Source organism: Anas acuta, chromosome 21, assembly GCF_963932015.1.
Source record: "Anas acuta chromosome 21, bAnaAcu1.1, whole genome shotgun sequence".
NCBI classification, from domain to species: Eukaryota; Metazoa; Chordata; class Aves; order Anseriformes; family Anatidae; genus Anas; species Anas acuta.
In genome coordinates, this window is record NC_088999.1 from 6154972 (window position 1) to 6174997 (window position 20026).

General features: G+C 52.3%; 3 protein-coding genes across 6 annotated transcripts in view; 1 reads left to right on the top strand and 2 right to left on the bottom strand.

Annotated features, from left to right (window-relative positions):
* The window catches only part of COL8A2 (collagen type VIII alpha 2 chain), a 33376-nt gene extending 26408 nt beyond the window's left edge, over positions 1–6968 (top strand). For both annotated transcript variants that reach the window (XM_068657542.1, XM_068657543.1), the window contains exon 3: positions 1924–6968. In XM_068657542.1, coding sequence (XP_068513643.1) covers positions 1924–3845 — 1922 coding nt within the window. In that variant the 3' untranslated portion in view covers positions 3846–6968. The remainder of the gene's footprint in view (positions 1–1923) is intronic.
* A 567-nt stretch (positions 6969–7535) lies between these two features.
* On the bottom strand, positions 7536–12948 carry ADPRS (ADP-ribosylserine hydrolase). 2 transcript variants are annotated; one of them, XM_068657550.1, is made up of 6 exons: positions 12673–12948; positions 11918–12014; positions 10884–11091; positions 10593–10777; positions 10404–10504; positions 7536–9847 (listed from the first exon to the last, which is right to left on the bottom strand). In XM_068657550.1, the coding sequence occupies exons 1-6, from the start codon at positions 12905–12907 to the stop codon at positions 9555–9557; spliced, it is 1119 nt and encodes a 372-aa protein (XP_068513651.1). In that variant the 5' UTR covers positions 12908–12948; the 3' UTR covers positions 7536–9554. The 2 variants fall into 2 exon arrangements, with proteins under 2 accessions (XP_068513651.1, XP_068513649.1); XM_068657548.1 differs by having other exon boundaries at positions 12640–12948.
* Positions 12949–13833: 885 nt separating this feature from the next.
* On the bottom strand, positions 13834–19799 carry TEKT2 (tektin 2). 2 transcript variants are annotated; one of them, XM_068657546.1, is made up of 9 exons: positions 18905–19788; positions 18377–18502; positions 17626–17831; positions 17365–17508; positions 16572–16686; positions 16039–16146; positions 15195–15338; positions 14857–14936; positions 13834–14268 (listed from the first exon to the last, which is right to left on the bottom strand). In XM_068657546.1, exons 1-9 carry the CDS (start codon positions 19100–19102, stop codon positions 14055–14057), a joined length of 1335 nt encoding a protein of 444 aa, XP_068513647.1. In that variant the 5' UTR covers positions 19103–19788; the 3' UTR covers positions 13834–14054. The 2 variants fall into 2 exon arrangements, with proteins under 2 accessions (XP_068513647.1, XP_068513648.1); XM_068657547.1 differs by lacking the exon at positions 13834–14268 and adding an exon at positions 14278–14764 and having other exon boundaries at positions 14811–14936; positions 18905–19799.
* Positions 19800–20026: the final 227 nt, after the last annotated feature.

A 20026-nucleotide genomic window follows, 5' to 3' on the forward strand; every position in this document is an offset into this window, starting at 1 on the left:
CTTCCTTCGTGGGCTCAGCTGCGGAGCCTTGTTCTGATTCCATGCAAAATGACCTAGAAAACTAATTCTTTTCAAACCATTGCAAGAAAAGAAAAAAAAAAAAAAAAAAAGGGGGGGGGGGGAAGTGGAGGAGGAGAAAACACATTGAAATAATTTTCCGGAGAAAAATTTTTCCAGAATTCAAACCCCAGAAATCTGCTTCGGTGCAACGCTTCACGTCTCCCTTCCCTTCTTTCCCACACCGTTTTCTGGGGTGAGGAGCAGGAGGCTCGCAGAAATCCAGTGGCAGTGTCATGACAGACAAGTATTTCCTTAATCCAGGCTGCCAAGTGACCTCTGTTACAGCAGAGGAGGAGTGGGCCAGGCTTTGATATGTAGATAAGCTGTGAAAATGTTTCCATTACCGAAAGAAAAACAAGCAGGCACCAGGCCTGGAGATGGCCAGAGCTAATTGCTGAGCTGGGAAAGGTGAAGCTGCTGCGGGTGCGCTGGGAGCCGTGCCTGCTGCTGCTGCCGTTCTGCTTTACACGTGTCCCAAACCTCCCCTAACCAAATCCTGTTGATTAAAGACACCAAAGGTGGGCAGGTGATGGTGCTACGGGTGCTTTGGGAGCCCCTCAGCCTCCTCCAGCAGCACCAGGCTGGGGCACGCAGCGCCCAGTTCAGCTCTGTTCTTCCTTGGGTTTGGTTAAATTTTGCCCGAGGCGTTGAGGCCCTTTCCAGTGCCCTTCACCTTTCTCACCGTAGCCCCGTCTACATACGGCTGCCAAGCCTTTCCTTCATTTCGAGCTTCCCAAAAGAGAGCTCATGGCATTTGGTGTTTCTCACCCATTCCCTGCCTCACGTGGGAAGCGACACCCTGCCTGGGCTGGCCTCAAAGCCTGATTTATGCTCACGTCTGCGCTTTTCGCGCTGAGCTGCGGTGGGCATGTAATCTGGCTCGCCTCGGCTTTGTAGTCTCTCAGCCCATTAGTTTCTTTCTTATATCCGTTTGCAAAAGACCTCTATAAATTCTTTAAATGTCAAGTGGTTACGGCCTGTTCCCAGCTGGGCTGACTCACTTGGATGCAACCGAGGTTGCGTTTCCCTCGCAGCTATTGGCTTTTCCTCCCTCCTCAGCGCTTTTTTCTTTGTAAGTTTTTCTCTACCTCGCTGGACACGGGAGCTGAGCCAGAGAACGCCGCTGGCATGTCTTAACGGCTACACGAATCGCCTCCCTGGGCTCTCGAGTACACGCAAAAGGTTTCTTTTTAATCCCAAAGGAGACAATCGAGCGTAGGTCTCCGGGGCCCTGGCCTCACGGGATGGGGTAGAGGGATTATCTCCAGTCCTGGCATCCTCCGTTGCCAGCTGAGCCCAGGCAGCAGCGGCTGAGTCCCACGCTGCTTTCGAGGCTGCTGGGAAGTGAGGCAGCGGGAGGTTTGAATCCAGCTCCTAAAAAAAAAACCCACAGCAGGTCATCACAAAACAGCGCTGCCAGAGCCGACAGTAATTGCCGGTCTTGTTGACACCCTCTGCGGAGGGACAGATGGAGCAAGGCTTCAATTAGTGCCTTGGGCTCTGGCCAAGGTCTGGCCTCAAGTCTGCTGATGTGGTGGCCCAGGAAGCCACCGTGACCACGTTTAAATAAAACCATTTCTGGAGGAGGGCAGGCTTGCAACGACCCGGTTGAGGGGAAGGCTCCCGCTCTGCGCAGCCATGCACTCGCTGCAAAATAAATGTTAGCTGCTGACCTGCTGAGTTTTTTTTCCAGCCCCAGCACTGACAGTGGCTGCCTTCAGCACCGCACACTGCTTGGGGGGGGGCGGGTTGTCACTGCAAAATGAAGGTGCTGCTGGCTGCAGGCACCTGAACCCCATGGCTTCACGTGTCCTCAGCCCACCGCTGCCCCCAGTAAAGCTCTGCGGTCTCCTCTCTCCACAGACATGCCGCCGCTGCTGCCGATGGACCTCAAAGGGGAGCCAGGACCTCCAGGGAAGCCCGGACCCCGCGGCCCCCCCGGCCCCCCTGGCTACCCAGGAAAGCCAGGCACGGGGAAGCCGGGCATGCATGGCCAGCCCGGACCTGCTGGGCCCCCCGGCTTCTCGGGCATTGGGAAACCCGGCATCCCAGGACTGCCTGGAAAGGCGGGGATGAAGGGGATGCCTGGAGCCAAGGGTGAACCCGGCATACGAGGAGAGCAAGGACCCAGAGGACTGCCCGGCCCCCCGGGGCTGCCGGGGCCAGCCGGCATCTCAGTCAATGGGAAACCAGGCCCCCAGGGTGGCCCAGGGCTGCCAGGGTTTCGGGGCGAGCCTGGCCCAAAAGGGGAGCCTGGTCCCCGCGGAGAGCGAGGGATGAAGGGTGAAAACGGAGTGGGGAAGCCAGGGCTACCGGGACCACGGGGGAACGGGGGCCCTCCTGGCCCCGCAGGGCCCCCAGGGCCTGTCGGCGTTGGAAAACCCGGCCTCGATGGCCTGCCGGGTGCGCCGGGGGAGAAGGGCGACATGGGGCCCCCAGGTGGGCCGGGGGTCAGCGGGGAGCCCGGCCCCGTGGGGCCGCGGGGGCCTCCTGGCATCGATGGGATCGGCATCCCGGGGGCAGCGGGGGTGCCCGGCATACAGGGCCCTATGGGACCGAAGGGAGAACCGGGCATCCGCGGCCTCCCCGGTTTGCCGGGCCCCACGGGCTATGGGAAGCCAGGCTTGCCCGGCCTCAAGGGAGATCGTGGCCAGCCTGGGGTGCCAGGAGCCATCGGTGATAAGGGGGAACCCGGTGTCGATGGCGAGCCGGGTGAGCCAGGCCCTGCGGGTGTCATCGGGCCACCAGGGCCACCAGGGTCCATGGGCCTGCCAGGCAAGCACGGGCTGCCCGGCTCCAAGGGCGATGTGGGGCCCAGTGGGCCCCCGGGAATGCCGGGGATGCGCGGCGACCAGGGCCCGAATGGCTTCGCAGGGAAGCCGGGAGTGCCGGGAGAAAGGGGTCTGCCCGGCTCACAGGGTCCCCCTGGCCCAACGGGCCCGAAAGGGGAACCGGGGTTCATCGGTCTCCCAGGGGTGCCGGGATTAACGGGCGGCCCTGGGCCAAAAGGGGACGGCGGGATCCCTGGGCAGCCGGGGCTGCGGGGCCCCTCCGGCATCCCAGGCTTGCAGGGACCCGCAGGTCCCATGGGGCCCCAAGGGTTGCCAGGGCTCAAAGGGGAGCCTGGGCTCCCTGGGGCTCCTGGCGAGGGGAAAACGGGCGAACCCGGCATGGCCGGCCCCATCGGCCCACCAGGAATGCCAGGAACTCCGGGGCTGAACGGGCCGCCGGGCCCACCGGGGCCGCCCGGGCCACCGGGAGCACCGGGGGTGTTTGACGAGACCGGCATCGCGGGGCTGCACCTGCCCGATGGAGGTGTGGAGGGCGCCGTGCTGGGGAATGGCAAGCCGGGGAAGCCGCAGTACGGCCGAGGAGAGCTCTCCGCCCGCATCGCGCCCGCCTTCACCGCCATCCTCACCTCTCCCTTCCCGGCGTCCGGCATGCCGGTCAAATTCGACCGGACTTTGTACAACGGGCACAACGGCTACAACCCGGTCACCGGGATATTCACCTGCCCCGTATCCGGCATTTATTACTTTGCCTACCACGTGCATGTCAAAGGGACTAACGTTTGGGTGGCGCTTTATAAGAACAACGTGCCCGCCACCTACACCTACGACGAGTACAAAAAAGGCTACCTGGACCAAGCCTCGGGCAGTGCCGTGCTTGAACTCAAGGAGAACGACCAAGTCTGGGTACAAATGCCCTCGGACCAGGCCAACGGGTTGTACTCCACAGAATACATCCACTCCTCCTTCTCCGGGTTCCTGCTTTGCCCCACATAACGGCTGTAGGGCGCGTTTCCTTTTCACCCACTTTAGCCATAAACTGTCTTTTTTTTTTTTTTTTTTGATAAAAAAAAAGAATTAAAATTAATACAAAAAAGAAAAATCACTGGGAAGAACGCGCAAGCCGTTGTCGCGGGACCTTGCTTCACGCTGTTTGATCCATGAGTCAAGAGGGTAATCAGAAAGGAGACGACTTTTCTTTCTTTCTTTCTTTTTTTTAGGGGGATAGAGAAGGGAGGGAGGGAGCAACTTCCTCGGTAAAGTGTATTTGGAATAAATTTTACCCTAGTGACTGCACATCAAACAAAGGAACTCGCTTGGGATGGCAAGGATCTGGCTGTGCAGAACATCGCTCTGCGGCCCAGGGAGGGGAGTCTGGAAAACCAGACCCCCCTGGCCTATAATCAAGTGCCCTCGCTTCCCATTCGGAGCACTAGTCAAATAAATACAGCTGTTGTAATGGATGGTGTATTTGCTAGTCAACACAGAGGTCCTAGGCACTTAAGACAAATGCATACAGCACCGGAGATCCTTGATGGATTGAGAAATTTCCTTCCCAACCCATCAAATGCCCACGTTTCGGGCTCCCTGATGCTTATTTGTTTAGACTGTGCTTTGAGGGGGCCTGTCTTACTCCAGATTCAGTGTGGTTGGATTTATAAACAGAGAAAGTGGAACACTTTGCATAAGCACCTTCTTATAGTAAGTAAATATTATTTTTTAGCCTTCCCCCCCACCCCACCCCCAATCATCTTTAGGAATAAAACCATCCAGGCACTGCTTTTTGGGAGGACGACAGCCAGCCTGGTCCAGAGCCGATCAGGGAAGCTGGGACCCCTGTGATGGACGAACAACGATCCTCCCTCTTGTGTTAATTCATCTCCTGGGCTCGCCCTGTCCCGTACATTTCTTTGCAGTCCAAAGACTTGACCTCATGAGCGTGTCATTCTCTGACGACGCGGGGATGGCACAAAAAGCCTGGCTTACAGTGCTGCTGGCCTGGTGTGACGGAAGGTTTAGTTCTGCTTTCTTCCAAGTGCCTCTTACGGACAACCTGCTTCCACTGCCTCACTACTCCAGGATGTGTAAGCTTTCACATTGGTATTTTCCCCCTTCTCCGGGGACCTTTTTATTAAGAACCAGTGATAACTCTTTAACTTCCCATTCAGTCGTTTTACAACGGTGCTATTACCTACTTAACCATGTTATTTACAAGTCTAGTGCAATATGTGTCTGTAAAAGCGCGCCGTTCCGGGTGCCCATCTATGACAGGTTAAAAAAAAAAATCACATTTGTCTGTTGTTACCACTTTTTGTCTCTCCAATGCTTGAAACGTCATCGACCTAAATATGAGCTACAAGGATTTGGGGAAGGAACGCGCGGATTCTGACCACTTGGCTGCTCTGTCCTTTGCTAAAGGGAGTGATTGAGCTCTGCTGCTTCGTGGATTTTCTCATGGCAGGATAGTGATTGCCAGCCGCACTTAGAGTGAAGCAATTCTTCTCATCCCAGGCAAGTAGCACGCTGCTGAAGTTACCCCATGAGTTATACTGCGTGTCCCCCTACCGGGGCACATCCCTGAGAAAATGGCAACGATTTGGTCACCAGCTGAGCAACTCTTACCCTCACATTTTCCTAAAGCCTACTCCATGGCCAAAGAGAAGAGATGTAGCAGGAATGGGACTTGGGATTGTTCTCCAGATTGACTGGACAAGATATTTAAACAACTTTTTCTATTATTTTTTTTCCTTTGGTTGTTTTTTGTTTTGTTTTTCTGTAAGCCTGTCCCGTCTTTCTGTCTCTTGCCATCCAGGGCTTCCATTTAGAAACACCTCTATCCCTGAAATTAAGAAACACAAAAGCCTAAAATTGAAAGGCCAGCACTTGAGCTCCTGCCCTTCTGGGGCTGGCATCCCTCCACCAGGATGATTTGACTCCACGGAAAGCTGCAAGTTGTGACGTGAGGAAGTTCTCTCAAGTTGAAACGCAGCCTTGGGCGCTTCTGATCCCACTGGACGTTTTTAATTCCTGAGAGCAGGGAGGTGCCACGGCCACTTGGGTCCCGATCCCAGCTGGAGCAGGAGCCATACAGACAAGCAACCCTAAAATTAAAAGTGGAAGCTCGCTTTCTTCGAGCCCAGCCTTGGGAGGAGGGCTCTGGGACGAAGCCTGCGTCTCCTTTATCAAATTTTCTGTCCTGTGGAGAACAGCAACGGACTGGAGCTGGCAGCACGGGACACCCACTGGGGTCTCGCTCCCTCTGCCAGGCAGCTCTGCGGCGGCGGGGCGGCGACGTGCACACTACCTGCAGTAGGGTCCGCAGCTTCCACGTGCTCCCAGGGTGGAAGCATAGTCCTTTTCTTCAACACCACCATTTATTTATACTGTGCTCTAACCTACGTTCAATCTCGTTTTGTTCTGTGTTGTTTTATTCCGATCTTCTCGTTCTAGCTGGCAAAAAAAAAAGCGGCGACAAAAATACTCGCTGTAACCAAACCGAGTCAGTAACTCGTTCAGTGCTGTAGATATTGTTTTGCATTTCCACTTTCCCTTCACGTGCAGAGCATAAACCATAATCAACCTTTTGCAGCTGTATAACCTGTTACATTTACACAGTAATTGAAAGGCAGAGAGATTACATGCACATAGGCTAGAAAAAAACGATGCACGGGACGAGGGAGGCTGTTCACTAAACCAGATATCGTCAGGAAGATTTTTTTTTTCTGGAGTACTGAGTACGTGATATTCGCCAGCAGAAGGAATTATTTTCTGTCGTGTGTGTGAGCGCATGGGATTTTGGTTTCAATCGCAGTAATAAAAAAAAAAAGGTTGGGTTGGATGAAGTATGTCTATTTTTAATTATGAAAACTGCATTACAACATGCATTTTTATATACAAATTCTTACTATTTTTTTTAAATTTGCCTCTAGTATCTTCATTTCTAACCTAGTATATAGAGGTTTTTAGTTTTGTAAATACTTATTACATGCACTGTCTGTCATAGTAAAAGTTGGTTTAAAATGCACTCTTTTTGTGATCAGAAACTGGCCTTGTCTTCAGAACTAAAACTACAGTACTTGATTGTATTGACAAACCATCAATAAAACTTATTGTATAAAAGGTAGGCTCAGCTGTGCCTTTGTCCTACTTACCTTACCCTTCACTCCTTTGGACAGAAGGCCCCCCAAAAGCTGCACGTGCAGGATATAAGAACACCTACAGGGCAGACCCTTATTAGAAGGGCACGAGCTGACAGCTTCCTTACACTCCCCACACACTTGCCACCGACTCCTGATGAGCACAGCCTCACCTGGTCCTGTCCCTGGCACCCCTGACATCCACGAAATCCGTTCACAGGGGTGATGAGGATCAGGGGTGATGAGGATTATGTCCTCTCCTAGCAGAGGAAACAGGAACACTGCAGCACGGCCTCCAGGCAAATCACGTTTCACACACACGCTTTCTGTGTACGTTTCCCCAAGTCCAGCTTCAGCTAAATGACGAGGATTCTTTAAAACAGCTACAAAACCCTGGCAGAAACATAAATAAAGCCATCTAATTGCCCAGATGCCTGACCAGCTCTGTTCTCCAGCTCAGGAGGCTGAGGTCAGATGTTCCCCAGGGCAATGTCATGCCTGAAGCCCAGAATCAACTTTGTGACTTTAAGGAAAAGACAGGAGCAGTGGCTAAATAACAAAGAGAGCTGCATGATTTTATTTCTTTCCAAGAAAGTCAGAGCTGAGTGTTTTGGTATGCATTTAAATTCTGGCCTAAAATGAGCTGTATTTTTTAAACAGGAAACTTCTGTTCTTCATGAATTCCACACATTTAAAATTATAAAGCTCCTTTAAAGGGAAAATACCTTCTTTTAAATAACTCTGTGAATACGTCGACATCTCTGGCAGAAAAACGTGAAAAACCTGACATTTTACACCTCGGATCTGCAGCACAATATACAAAAGACCAAAATTCCACATGTTCTCAGAACAAGATATTCATTTATACAAGGAAAACCCATTAAAGCATCACACAGAAGACTGGCACTTGAAGGAAGCAGAGTACAGGAAAGCCTGGAATGACTATCACGAGCAGATTTTCCACACGTGCATGCGGTCTGACACACACAACAGCCATGTGCTGCTATCAGAAGGGAGTGAACTCCATTCGTGTACAACGTTCACTTCCTGGTGTTACAAGAAATACTAGAGAGAGAACACAGAACTACACTGCCACATTCAAATTTACAAACATTTCCATATGATGACTGCTTGCCTCTTTTGTTTTTAATTATTGGAAAACCCTTTTCAGACGTGCCATACACAAGCTGTTATTATTCCCTTTCTGACCAGCTCCATTTGGCAAAGGTTTTAAACTTGAAACCCTGGAACAACACAGCTTTGCTAGAATATTCTTGCCCCCCCCAGTACCAGCCTCAAACCCTGAAATTCTTTTAAACTCTGCCAAGTTCTCTCCCAATTAACCTTCTTTCCCCTTTATTTTCAGATGATTCTTACAAAGTAGTTTTGAAGCTATGAGAATTAGCTCCTGCTTCCTGCTGAAGTCATTTTTGTCGCTGACTGCAGCAGGAGCAAGAATTCAATCCTTGTGTGACACTGGGTTTCATGATGTACCTCCACCCCCAGATTTAGATAGCAATCTCTTGGTGCTCTGGACATAGGTAGGACAGGATTAAAAATGCAGGGTGAAAGGATTAGGAACTAAGGAAATGGCTGCAGAAATGTGAAAGTCAGTGACATAAAGGAACACAAAATGTAATAAATCAGGACAGCATCAGGCAGATTGCAGAGCACAGGACACCAAAGGGACAATAATTAGTTATGTCTTCTTCCAGCGGTAACAATGAGCCTACTGGGATTCTGTCTGCATGCACCAAAGGCAGTTCATGGAATCACAGAATGGCCTGGGTTGAAAAGGACCTTAAAGATCATCTAGTTTCAACCCCCCTGCTCAATGGGTTGCTAACCACTGAAGCAGGCTGCCCAGAGCCGCATCCAGCCTGGCCTTCAATGCCTCCAGGGATGGGGCAGTTCTTAACATGCCACTAGCTATGCAGAGAAATCCCTTCTCCAATCTCTGGCACTTTTCATTTCGCTTTTACTGTAGTGAACCTCCCTGTGAGGTCTGTTCTCCTGCATCCTCACTGCACAGTACAGGTGGGAAGCATCCTGCCAGGCGGGATATCCTCCAGGCTCTCCGTCCCCTCTCGTGCTGCTCTGATGACTCCCACCCACAGCCTTTAGCTGGTCAGTAGAGAACAAATCAGTGTTTCAAGAGGGGTGAGCAGCCTGTGAGAGCCACTGCTTGACAGAGCTAACAACTGAAGTGAAGGCCACGGCGTACAGAGCAAAACAGCAAAAGAGTCAGCGGGGTCAGGCACCCACCCAGCAGTGACAAAGTGACATAGTGGCAGGAACTAGGACAAAGCAAGAAGCAGAAATCTTATGAAAACTAGACGCTCCTGTACTTCAGAGGAGAGGCACGCCACTGTCCAAGGCGCCACATGCAGCCATTTCCCAGCTGGAAGGGCACGTCCCGTCTCTTCAAACCCCTCGGCTCACAGCAGATGTCTCTCCGATGGAGGCTCGCCGGTGTCTGCAGATGGCAGGGATCCCCCCCAAACTTTCTGACCAGAACAGCAGAGGTGACCACCTGCTTTGCCTTCTGCACACAAGCTCCCCTCGGGGCTCAGAGCCGCTGGCAGTACAGTTCATACAAACTATTTGCCAGCTTCTGCGTCTCTTGAAAAGCTTCACAGCTCTGCTCCCAGCTCGGGGGTATCTGTTCCTCACCATAATAAGCCCCTGCAATGGCTCCTGCCATGGTGGCAATGGTGTCTGTGTCTCCACCCAGAGAGATACAGTAGATGATGGTCCTCTGCAGGTTGCTGTAGTGTTCAGGAATATCTGGGTCTGCTTCCATACAGCGCAAGAAGGAGTAAATTGCAGTAGGGACAGACCGCAAAGCTGCGATGCCATTGCCTGTTAAAAAAAAACAACAAGCACAATGATCTTTAGTGCTGCAGAACACTCCGGTCTTCTTTCCCACAGAAGTACCTGTTCCCCTTTCATTGCAACATCCTAACACCCCATTGCCAGTTACTTTCTGTATTAGTTTTGCTGATTTTATCACGCCAAAGAGCAAAACTAAGTTTGCAGAACACTCCCCGTGTTCACCACTATCACTGCCACCCCGGAGACCAAATCACAGCCACACCAGCATGGGCTGGCAGTACTCATCCAACACAAAGATCTTACAGCCATTAAGACAAGAGGTCTTAGAATATTAAGAAACTTTACTCAAGATAGTTTTTCCTAGTCAGATTTTTTTTTTCCCAGCAATTCAGGGAGGGAGTCACAGCGTCAGGACTCAGAGAATTACTGCCTGGAGAGCACACGCAGCCTTTCCAGCACACGCAGTGCCTGGCAGGCAGCAGGGGCCAAAGTGGTAGCCTGGGGGAGGACAAATGACCCTGGCTTACTGAGTCGGTCCTGCTTCCAGCTCTTTCCTAACACGAGTAGTAAGAAAGGTATTTACCTAATTCAAACAATACATCATCTTTGGGAACACTGCTGAGCTCCAAAAATTCTTTTATTTTCTTCAAGCGCCTTGAAAATGGTAAGTCCTCAAATCCCAGCCTGGAAACAAAAGCACAATGAGGAAGAGAGACTGAAAAGCCAGAACAAACTGTACACAGCAGTGTTAGTGCTCCTCACAGCTACTTACGCTCGGGCATCAGTAAGAGACTTATCATCTGCTTCTATGTCTTCCATGTGGCTAATCAGCTGCTCAAGGAAGGTTTCCTTGCTGAGCTCTCCCTGCAGGGCGAGATGCACCGCCAGGGCCTGCAGGATGGCCCCGTTGTAACCCAGGGAGTTGGCATGGGTTAATTCAGCACTGAGCTTTGCAAACTGCAAAAGAAAACACATCATGAGCAAAACTGAGAGACCACGGTGGGACCTGCCTGCCAGCAGGGAGTTGCAGGGCCAGGGTGCCCAAACGGGCCAAGAATCATACCTTCTTCACATCCTGAACATCAGAATAGGCGAGCGAAATGCCTGCCACCCTCATGGCACCGCCGTTTCCATAGGAGCCTTTCCCATTAAACTGGGCTCTTGCAGGTTCAAACACATCATTGCACTTGGGGCTCAGGAGCTTCTTAAAGACATTGACAACTGCCATCCCGTAGCCCCTGTTGGGTTCCTTCTTGTATTCCTCAGCAAACCTGCCACGATCAAGAAAGCATCAGTTACACAGGTGAGAAAGAATACAAGGGATGCTCGGTCTGTTACTGAAGTTGCAAAGGGTTGTAGAAGGCACTTCATAGGGTGAATTAATAGCACATGGACATTCCAGTGACAGTCATGGTTCAACTGATTCACTTCTGCATGCAAAGAATCTCGCTCCCAAAAATTGGTGTGAAAGGAGGAAAGGGTGTATAAACATCATCTTTCACAACCCACTTGTTTCCCTCTCAACTTTGCTTTGAAATAGAAGCAAACTGGAAACATTTCCCTGGGTCACAACCACAAAGAAAGTCTTTTGTTCAAGTTCAATGGAAGTGTTTTCTAAACAAATAAATGCTCTCCCCTAAGTGGAACCAAATGCTGCCAGGGTTGTGGATCCAAAAGGGAAATGGATCATAAACAAGCTGAAGCTGACCTCACTAATATTCACTAACTAAATTAAGGGAAGTACAAACATAAATAGCAACAAATTAACATGAAAGGAAATGCTTCTGAAATGTCTGAGCGTTATCTTTCACAAAGGTGGGTAAATGCACACGGCTGCAATACAGAATGGTAAAACAGCATGTCCCATACTGCTTCATTTCAAAGCTAACGATGCTGTATGTTCCAGGACAGCGCTAAGCACATAATGAATTACAGGATTAGCAATCACTCTTATCTTCTCCACAAATTAACAATGACTTTGCCTTAGCCCCCGTCCCCTTTTGCAGAAAATTACAGTGATTGCTTCACTTTAAGAAAGTTTTGCCATTGCTAGTGAATGTCAACACCCTGGCCTCAGAAGCTGGCTGCAGTCCTTACCTCTTGGCCATGTCAACTTCGTCAAACTCCCTCTTGGCCAGCAGAGACTGCACCACAGACCTGCTCATGGCCGTGTCGTCTGTGTACGAAAGCGTTTCTAAAATAGAAGGTCAAAACATAACTTGAGTGCCCAAGGGCAAGCTCCCGTCCTTCTCAGCTCCCAGCTCTTCCCTACTCTCCAAGGACCCCCCATCTGCATAGTTGGAGTTAAAAAACTACCAGAAGACTGACAGCAACTCACGCTCACTGCCCACAGCCATCAGAGCAGCGAGGCACAGAGCATGAGGGATGCGATCACAGCAAGAACGAGACAAAAAGCATTTTGAGACAAATAAGATCCAAGACAAAATGTTTGGTGTTTCATAGGCACAGTCAGACAAATCAGAGACGTCTCTTTCTTGGGGAGTATACAGCATGCACTGACAAGCAGAGAAGATAAAGCACTGCTTCATTTAAGTTACACAGCAATAAAATCGTGCCACTGAGGCACGGTGATGCTCCTGCACCCCAGTTTCACTCAAAAAACATCTGAGGGCCCTCAGCTTCACCTCCATGCCCAACATGTGCACAGGAGCCAGGACACGGCCACGGGGAGCTGCGCGCTGCTTCAGCAAAATCAGCCCTAAAGGGAGGACCCCAGCCCCAAAAAGCGGGACCAAGCACTAAAGGGGGGACCCCAGCCCCGGGACCGGTCCCGGTCTCCCCCCCGCCGTTCCGCCCACCTCTGCGGGCGCTGCCGGGCGGTTCTCCCTCACCGGCCGGCCCGGGCGCCGGTTCCAAGCCGCGGAGGAAGCGCAGCAAGTCGGGCAGCTTCACCACGCTCCTGCCCTCGAAGACAGCACCGAGGCAATCGCCCAGCAGCGCCCCGGCCAAGCAGCCCCGGAACCGGGCGGGACCGGGCCGAGGACGAGCCGCAGCCGCTGCCACCGGAGACCGACCCGAGCCCGAGCCCGAGCCCGGGCCAGACCCGGAGCCCGCCGCCGCCGCCATTTTGTCCCGCAGCGCCTCACAGCCGGCACCAGCGGCCCCTGGCGGCCCGGAGGGGAGCGCGCTGAGAACCGGGGGCTGCGCTTGGGGGCTTCACAGGGCCCCTGGGGGCTGCCCATGGGATCACAGAATCACTAGGGTTGAAAAAAGCCTCCAAGATCACCCGTTCCAGCCACTACCCACTGACCGTGTCCCCAAGCACCACGTCCAACCTCTCCCTCGACACCCCCAGGGACGGGGACTCCACCACCTCCCTGGGCAACCCGTCCCAACGCCTGAGCGCTCTTGCTGAGGAGAAATGTCTCCTCATTGCCAGCCTGAACCTCCCCTGGCACAACTCGAGGCCGTTCCCTCTGCTCCTGGCACAGTTCCCTGTGAGCAGAGGCCGACCCCAGCTCCCCACCCCTTCCTTCCAGGCAGTTGCAGAGAGCAATGAGCTCTGCCCTGTCCCTCTTCTCCACCAGCAGCAGCAGGCTGGAGGACGTTATTCCCAGATGGCCACTTTATCTCCCTGTGCTAATTTTTCCTCCATCCCCTCATGAAGGACACGGGGCTCCTTCCCCCTAGGAGCAGTGCCCAGGGGGAGCGCGGTGCTCAGCACACCAGGAGTGGGACCTGCACCTCGCCCTGCGTTGGGTTAAAACAAGGCTGCTGGCACGCGAGGCAGAACGGACTCTGGCTCTTGTTCATGTAGCTTGTGTTCGCTCTGCAGGGCTAGCAGGCGGGGGGAAATCCCAAGCCAAACTTTAATCATTAAAGGGAGCAGATTCGAGTCAGTGCACCCAGAGAGCAGATGTGGCGCGCTGCCACCATTACACAGTCCCTTTTCAGAGCCCAGCCTCGCACTTTGAAGGACTTAAAACACTAAAGAGCCCAGATGGATTCAATCATCACGAAATGCTTCCAACACTGTCAGATGACAACTGCTCTTGGGGACAGACTCTTTATTGTTTATAATGCTCCTTGGAGTGCAAGAGGCTATAAACATCATGCAAGGGGACAGACAGTTATATAACAAACTAAGGAGAGAGAGAGGGAGGAGAATTACATTATCCTAACATGACACAGATGTCCGCTTTCCCTACTACGGAACTGAGTCACTGGTAGCTCTCTCTTCGGCGTGGCTCGTTGCACAACACTCCCCAGCACGCTAAGCCAACTCCAGCTGCCCGTTCTTCAGCGGGGAGGGTGCACGGTTTGTGGTCCGGTTGAAAGTGTCGACCTCTGGCACAAATTTCTCGGCAGGAACCACGAGTTTTCGCCGGCTATCCATACACTTGTTGTCCAGCATCAGGGAATTGGCTTTGTAGCCAATATCTGTCTGGATGCGGTAAAGCTGTCTGTATAGAGCGTCCAAGGCATCCCTGAGAACAAGCACAAGTGAGAGGATTTGGGTTCAGACACTGTATTCACATCTCAAGTTGGACAGGAAACACCCAACTTCCCACTTTCTGGCAGCAGAAATAGCTGTGTAGCATTTGCCTTTGCATAAAGAGCTAATGCACCAGATACTTCTCGGTTCATAGCAGTAGCATTGTTTGGGTCTGTGAATAGCAAGCCCACACGCTGCTCCTAGATTGCAGCACAGAGATGTGCACCCTGGGAGCCCTGTGCCAGCACAGAACAGCATTTCTATTTCCTCCTTCACTTTTCACCCACTTTTTTTTCCCTTTTAGAACTGCTGATTAAGCTTGGTTGCAGTCTGAGTGCAGGCAAGGGCCGTGGGAACCCCATGCAGCCTCCCACCATGCAGACCTCCAGGCCTTGCCTGCTCCCCCGCTGCCCAGTGAAGCATCCCTCCAAGCCCAAAAACCATTTCCACTCTTGCTCTAAACAGACACAAGCTCCAAAATGCAGCTCCTGCAGGCACGCCAGGCCCAGCACTGCACATAGCCATGTCCCTCACATCAGCAATGCTGGGCCACCATCGCTGCAGAGAGCAGAGGACTTACTGTGCCTCTGCCAGCTTGAGCTTGAGTGCGCGGATGATTCCCTCCAGCTGGTGGACCTCATCTGTTAGCCCGTACTGGACCTGCAAGGTGGGGAGGGAGTCAGTCGTGGCAGTTAACGGGACCAATGTGCTGTTTTAGAAAGGCCACAGTTCTCTCGTTCCCCTGCTAGCCCAGCTGTGACATTTATTTGCTCGCTTTGCCGTGTGCCTGTAGGAACTGTTGCTCAGTCCCTCTGTAATTTTCTCCAAAGCACAGCCACGCTTCTCAGACTCATGCAAGCACCCCAGTTCAGCTCCCCCGTCCCTGCTGGCAGGATGTGTGCCAGGTGAGGCTGGTACCTGATCCCGACAGAGCTCCACGTTGGGCCGATACGTGCGGGTCTCCAGGCGGGTGTGTGCTACTTTCAGATCCTGCATTTTCCTTCGGAGATCTTCCTCCAGCCGTCGGATGTCCTCTTCCATCTCAGCGATTTCCTCCAAGGTCTAAGGATAAAGGTGTGTACCGTGAGGGTGATGATGATCAGCCACAGTTCCCTTCCCTTAGGATATAGGCTGGAAAACAGCCCCCATGCATCCTGGGCTTTTACTGTGCTGGGAATGGATTTTAAAACAAGGGCTTCTGAGTGCTGAACCCCTCTGCTCATACATCAGGCTCCTTACACAGACCAGGCATGGTGCTGCGGTGCTTTATGGCCACGGTGGTTGAGACCAGGGGTGAAATAAAAGGGCCAAAATGTGGCAGCACTGCTGGGAAATGCCAGAGCAGCAACTGTGATGGCAGAGGAAGTCTGGGTGTTGCAGAGATCACACATGTGCCACTTAACAGCTTTTGTGGGGAACGACCTTTATATTTAAAACAAAACTGAGACAGATTTATAGGCAGCCTCTCTCTCACAGTTGTGTTCCCCTGCAAGTGCAGGATCAGTATGGAAAAGCAGACTTTTGCCATCACAGATTAATAGGATGAATAAAAATCGAAGGAATGGAAGAGCGTGCCATGGTTTAACAGAGCCTTTCTTGTAGCAGGGAAACCCCCACCCACCTCTGCCCCCAGCTTGTCAGACCAGGACACGTGAGCACAGCAAGGAGGCACTCAGACCGAGTAGCATTCCAGGTAACAAACAGCCTTTGGATTCAATTCCCACCCAAAGTTGTGGCTGATGACCAAAAAAGCACCATTTACATTTCGCTCCTGCCATTTCAGCTCATCGTAGGCTCTCTCCATGTCTCTAATCCTCTTGCGCAAGGCAAACTCTGTAGCTACACGCTGAGCCTCCAGCTCGTTGTTGGTCTGAAGAGAGAACAGTCTGCAGTCAAACACATCCCGAATGGCTCTCCCTCCCAGCAGCTGACAATGTGGCCATCACATGAGATGTGTGAGGTTGGGACAAGCCCATAAACAAAACCATCGGGGTTCTGGCAGCTGGAAGGGCCCCCCGGCATGCACATGCAGGTCATGCAGCCCCCTGTAGCCAAAAGGCACTGGAATGATGGACTGGTACCAGTCTTCCAGGTTGCTGAGTCTGTTGCAACCTCCACAGCACAATCAAAGCCCCCTTTTAAAGCAGGAGGGCAACTGCTCTCAGCAGGGTGTGTGGGCTGATGCTCTCTTTTCCAAGATTCCCTTTCCCTGGTCACAGCACACAAGCCCATTCTCCCACACTGGATCCCACAGAACTTTGGCATCACTGATTCCCAACCAAGGGACTCATTTACCTGGGCAATGGCAAGCATGATCACTTCTCGGAGCTTAGTCGAGGCTTTCATTTCTGCCTCAGCGTGATCCTTGTTGTATTGGCTATTCTGCTCCCACTCATCAACTGCAGTTGATCTGTGAACAAATCAGTTATGAAAATAAGTTGTGTGTTTGCAAGACAGTTCAAAAGGAACCACCTGCTGCAGGCCAAGGCGGCTTTCTGCAGTGCAAAACGATTCAGGAATTCTGGAGGTCACATCCTGTCCGATCCCCTCACTGCACCAGCTGGAGCTTGCTACCCCACGGCTCCTGCACCAAGCCCAACATCTGCTCAAACTGGGGACACATCCAAAGCATGCTATGAAATGCCAAGCAAGAGAAAAATGTGCAACAGCTCCCCCATAAGCTGTGCCAAAGGCTGATACCATACTACTCACTGTCATCTGTAGCCAAGTAGCAGGGAGGCAGGGCAGCAAGCTTCCCTGGTTTTGCAGTGACAATTTAGATAACACGTTCACCATGCTCCCGTTTTCCCCTTTACCAAGATGCGGTTTATTTATCTGATGATGACGGTGTTATGGGCTAGGTATGCTCTGACATCCTGAAAAATCTGATAGCACCAGTACACGTCACTAGCAATCAGCCCACTACAAGCATGGATTCAGGTCTCATCTCCCTAAAGCCTGTGGCTTCACATTCCAAGAGCCACAACAACCCCCAGCAGCCAACTCCTGTTCTGAGCTCTCTCAGTAACTCAAGACTCTTTCAAGCACCAGCATGGATTTGGCCCCCAAGGGCAAGCTCTTTACTTACCCATTTGGGACACGTGTTGGGTTGACCTTGAAGGAGATATTGGGAGAGTTCACACTGAGGGATAAGCACACGCGATCTATTTCCAACGCTTCCATCTTGCCTCGGTGGTCAAAGCTCAGCTGCTGGCGAGCTTCCTGGAGGTGGCTGCAGGAAGCAAGGTTGGAGTCAGCGGGGAGCATGCAGACAAGAGAGGCAGCTCCCCACTTCAAAATCACAACCCCTGTCATATTTTTAAAACGAGCGATGTTTTATTTGACTCACCAGAGCTGCTCAAAGGCTTCATTCACCCTCTGCTGCAGTTCTCTCTTGGCCTTGTCTATCACCTTCACCTCCTTGTGCAGCTCGTCTTCCACGGGGTCCCTCACCACGTCGATGGCACGGCGGCTCTCACGGAGCGTCAGGCACTCAATGGCAACGTCCAAAGACAAGTTCTTTGCCTGGAGGGCACGTTCTGCTGCTTCCTTCACCTGGAGGGAGAAGCTAGCTGTGTGAGGGGGTCCCTCACACAGTTCTGCAGTTCTGAAACCTCTTAGCAAATCTGGAATGAAAACTGTGAGAGCTGAACACACCAGTCCTCTACGCCTGTTCTTCACAACAGGAGTCACACCTTGCTGGGGGCTAAGGGCTCCAAAAGGAGCAGCCCGTGGGTTTAGAACCAAAAGAATCAGAGACACATCCCACTGCTACTCTCTATTTAAAATCAAATGTTTTCAAACTAAGGCCTTAACATACTGCTCACTAAGCTTCAGAGCTCTTAAAAACTAAAAAAAATAAAAATAGAACACATGTGCATGGAATGCACAGCTCCATAAAATGGCTTAGCTCAGCCAAGAACACACTGGCTCGCTTTCCAGGAAGTCATTTCATCAGGTATCGATCCCAGTGTACCTGTGATAAGCCCCCACCTTGGACACCATATGGGCTTGCCCACTGCAGAAGACACAAATCAATTATTTAACATCCCATGTTAAAAGCGTAGGTTGATTTCCAGCCATCTGTCTTCCCAACATACTTTGGCTAAGGCATCGATTTCCTCATCTATGTCTGCAAGGCATTTGTCCAGGGTCTCTTTCCATCTGTTCACACTGCTGATACGTTCAGTCAGGCGGGTTTGGTTGTCATGTTCATCCCATTTCGCCTGGAATTAGAGTAGAAATGCCATGAGTTGGTTTCTTTTGTTTATTTTTTTAAACTGAAATTGTGAAACTTGCCGAAGCCTTTTCCTGGATTCAGAACTGACAGACCCCTCGCAGAGGTGTAGCATTGTCATTTGGTCAAACAGCCACCTACACAAGTGGGGAGCACAGAAAACAACACAACTTGCAAGGGCTGTGAGAATCACACCCTGGGAGCTCATGACAGCACATGCATCACTGCACATAAATATTTATTTACTTCCTGTAAATGTATTTAGGAGGTTTCCAGGAGGTAAACCCCTCTACTCTCCCCTAGTTTGTACAATGGGATCTAGACACCCTCCCACACTCCTCAGCCTGCTGTTCTTACAGACCCGGGAGTGGATGAGCTGCTGAAGGCCCACCTGGTTGTTGGTTTCGTTGCGGAGAGCTCGGGTTTCCTGCCGGACTCGGTGGGAAGCTGAACGCTGGCTTTCGGCATCGGCTGAGATGAGTTCGGCGTTGGTGTGCCAGTCCGGCACAGTGAACCTCTGCCCCGGCTTCACGCTCAGCGTGGCCATCTCGCCGGAACAGGCGACTGCAAGGGAGCAGAAAATTAACATTTATTCACAGAAACACACTAAATGGAGACGCACGGAAGCAAAATTTGCCTCTGGGGAAGGGCAAACGGAGCTGCCCTCCTAGGCCAGGAGGAAAGCCCCTCCAACCTGTGGCTCCCCGGGGAGCGGCGCTGCTGGCAGAGCCAAGGAGCTGCTCCTGGCACCACCTCTCATTAACTGGGCTGGGACAGCGCAGCCGCTTCCATCAGCGGCTCTGCTTCTGTCGCTGTTGCCTAGGCTCTGCCCTGGCAGCGCTCTCAGGGGACTCGGAGGCTTCGCAGGAGCTGTATGGCTCACTGCCGTCTTCATGATCTGAGGATTACTGAGGGGGCTCTGAGCAGCTCCAGGGGAGACCACAGCTCACAGCTCCACCACAGCTCCTGAGCAGACCACAGCCCCTCAAACCCTCCTCAAACCCCGCCATCCACCAGATCTCTGGGGGCACACGACCATCCCAGTGCAATACACACCTACCCCCAGCCCCTTGAGGCAGCACTGAAGCCCCCCAACCGCACAGGACCCCCAGGGGCACAGGGCTTGGAGACGTCCGGGACCCCGCGGCTGAGGGGAAGGCACCAGGGCAGGGCCCCCACAGCCCTCAGGGGACCCTCGGAGTGGTGCTGCCCAGCCTCAAGGCAGCTTCAGGGCCTGGCCCCACTCCCCTCAGGGCTCTCAGGGCCCGGGGCCCTCCCTCACCACCGCCACTGCCGCTCCCTGTTCCTGGTTCCTGGCCCGTGTGCGGCCCCGTTGCTATGAGGCGCCGCCACCCCCGGGGCTGTTACCGGGGCGAAGCTTCCATCTTCGTGTTGGTTACTGCGGGAGTTACGCTCCAAGGCGATAAAAAGCAAAAAGCAGGAATTTATTATTATTGATATTTGTTAAAGGGGAAGCCCGAGGGACAGGCGTGGCAGTGTGGAGTAGCAAAAG

Bases quoted from the DNA above. Each gene is read 5' to 3' on its own strand.
- ADPRS (XM_068657548.1), bottom strand. From the start codon at position 12,907: ATGGCGGCGGCGGCGGGCTCCGGGTCTGGCCCGGGCTCGGGCTCGGGC. The intron at 11,092-11,917 runs GTAAGGACTGCA...TGATCGTGGCAG, and splicing joins GAAGTTGACATGGCCAAGAG to GTTTGCTGAGGAATACAAGA. The intron at 10,505-10,592 runs GTAAGTAGCTGT...TTTTGTTTCCAG, and splicing joins TCTCTTACTGATGCCCGAGC to GCTGGGATTTGAGGACTTAC.
- TEKT2 (XM_068657546.1), bottom strand. From the start codon at position 19,102: ATGTTAATTTTCTGCTCCCTTGCAGTCGCCTGTTCCGGCGAGATGGCC. The intron at 17,832-18,376 runs GTATGTTGGGAA...TTCTCCCTCCAG, and splicing joins AAATCGATGCCTTAGCCAAA to GTGAAGGAAGCAGCAGAACG. The intron at 16,147-16,571 runs GTAAATGAGTCC...TTCTCTCTTCAG, and splicing joins TCATGCTTGCCATTGCCCAG to ACCAACAACGAGCTGGAGGC.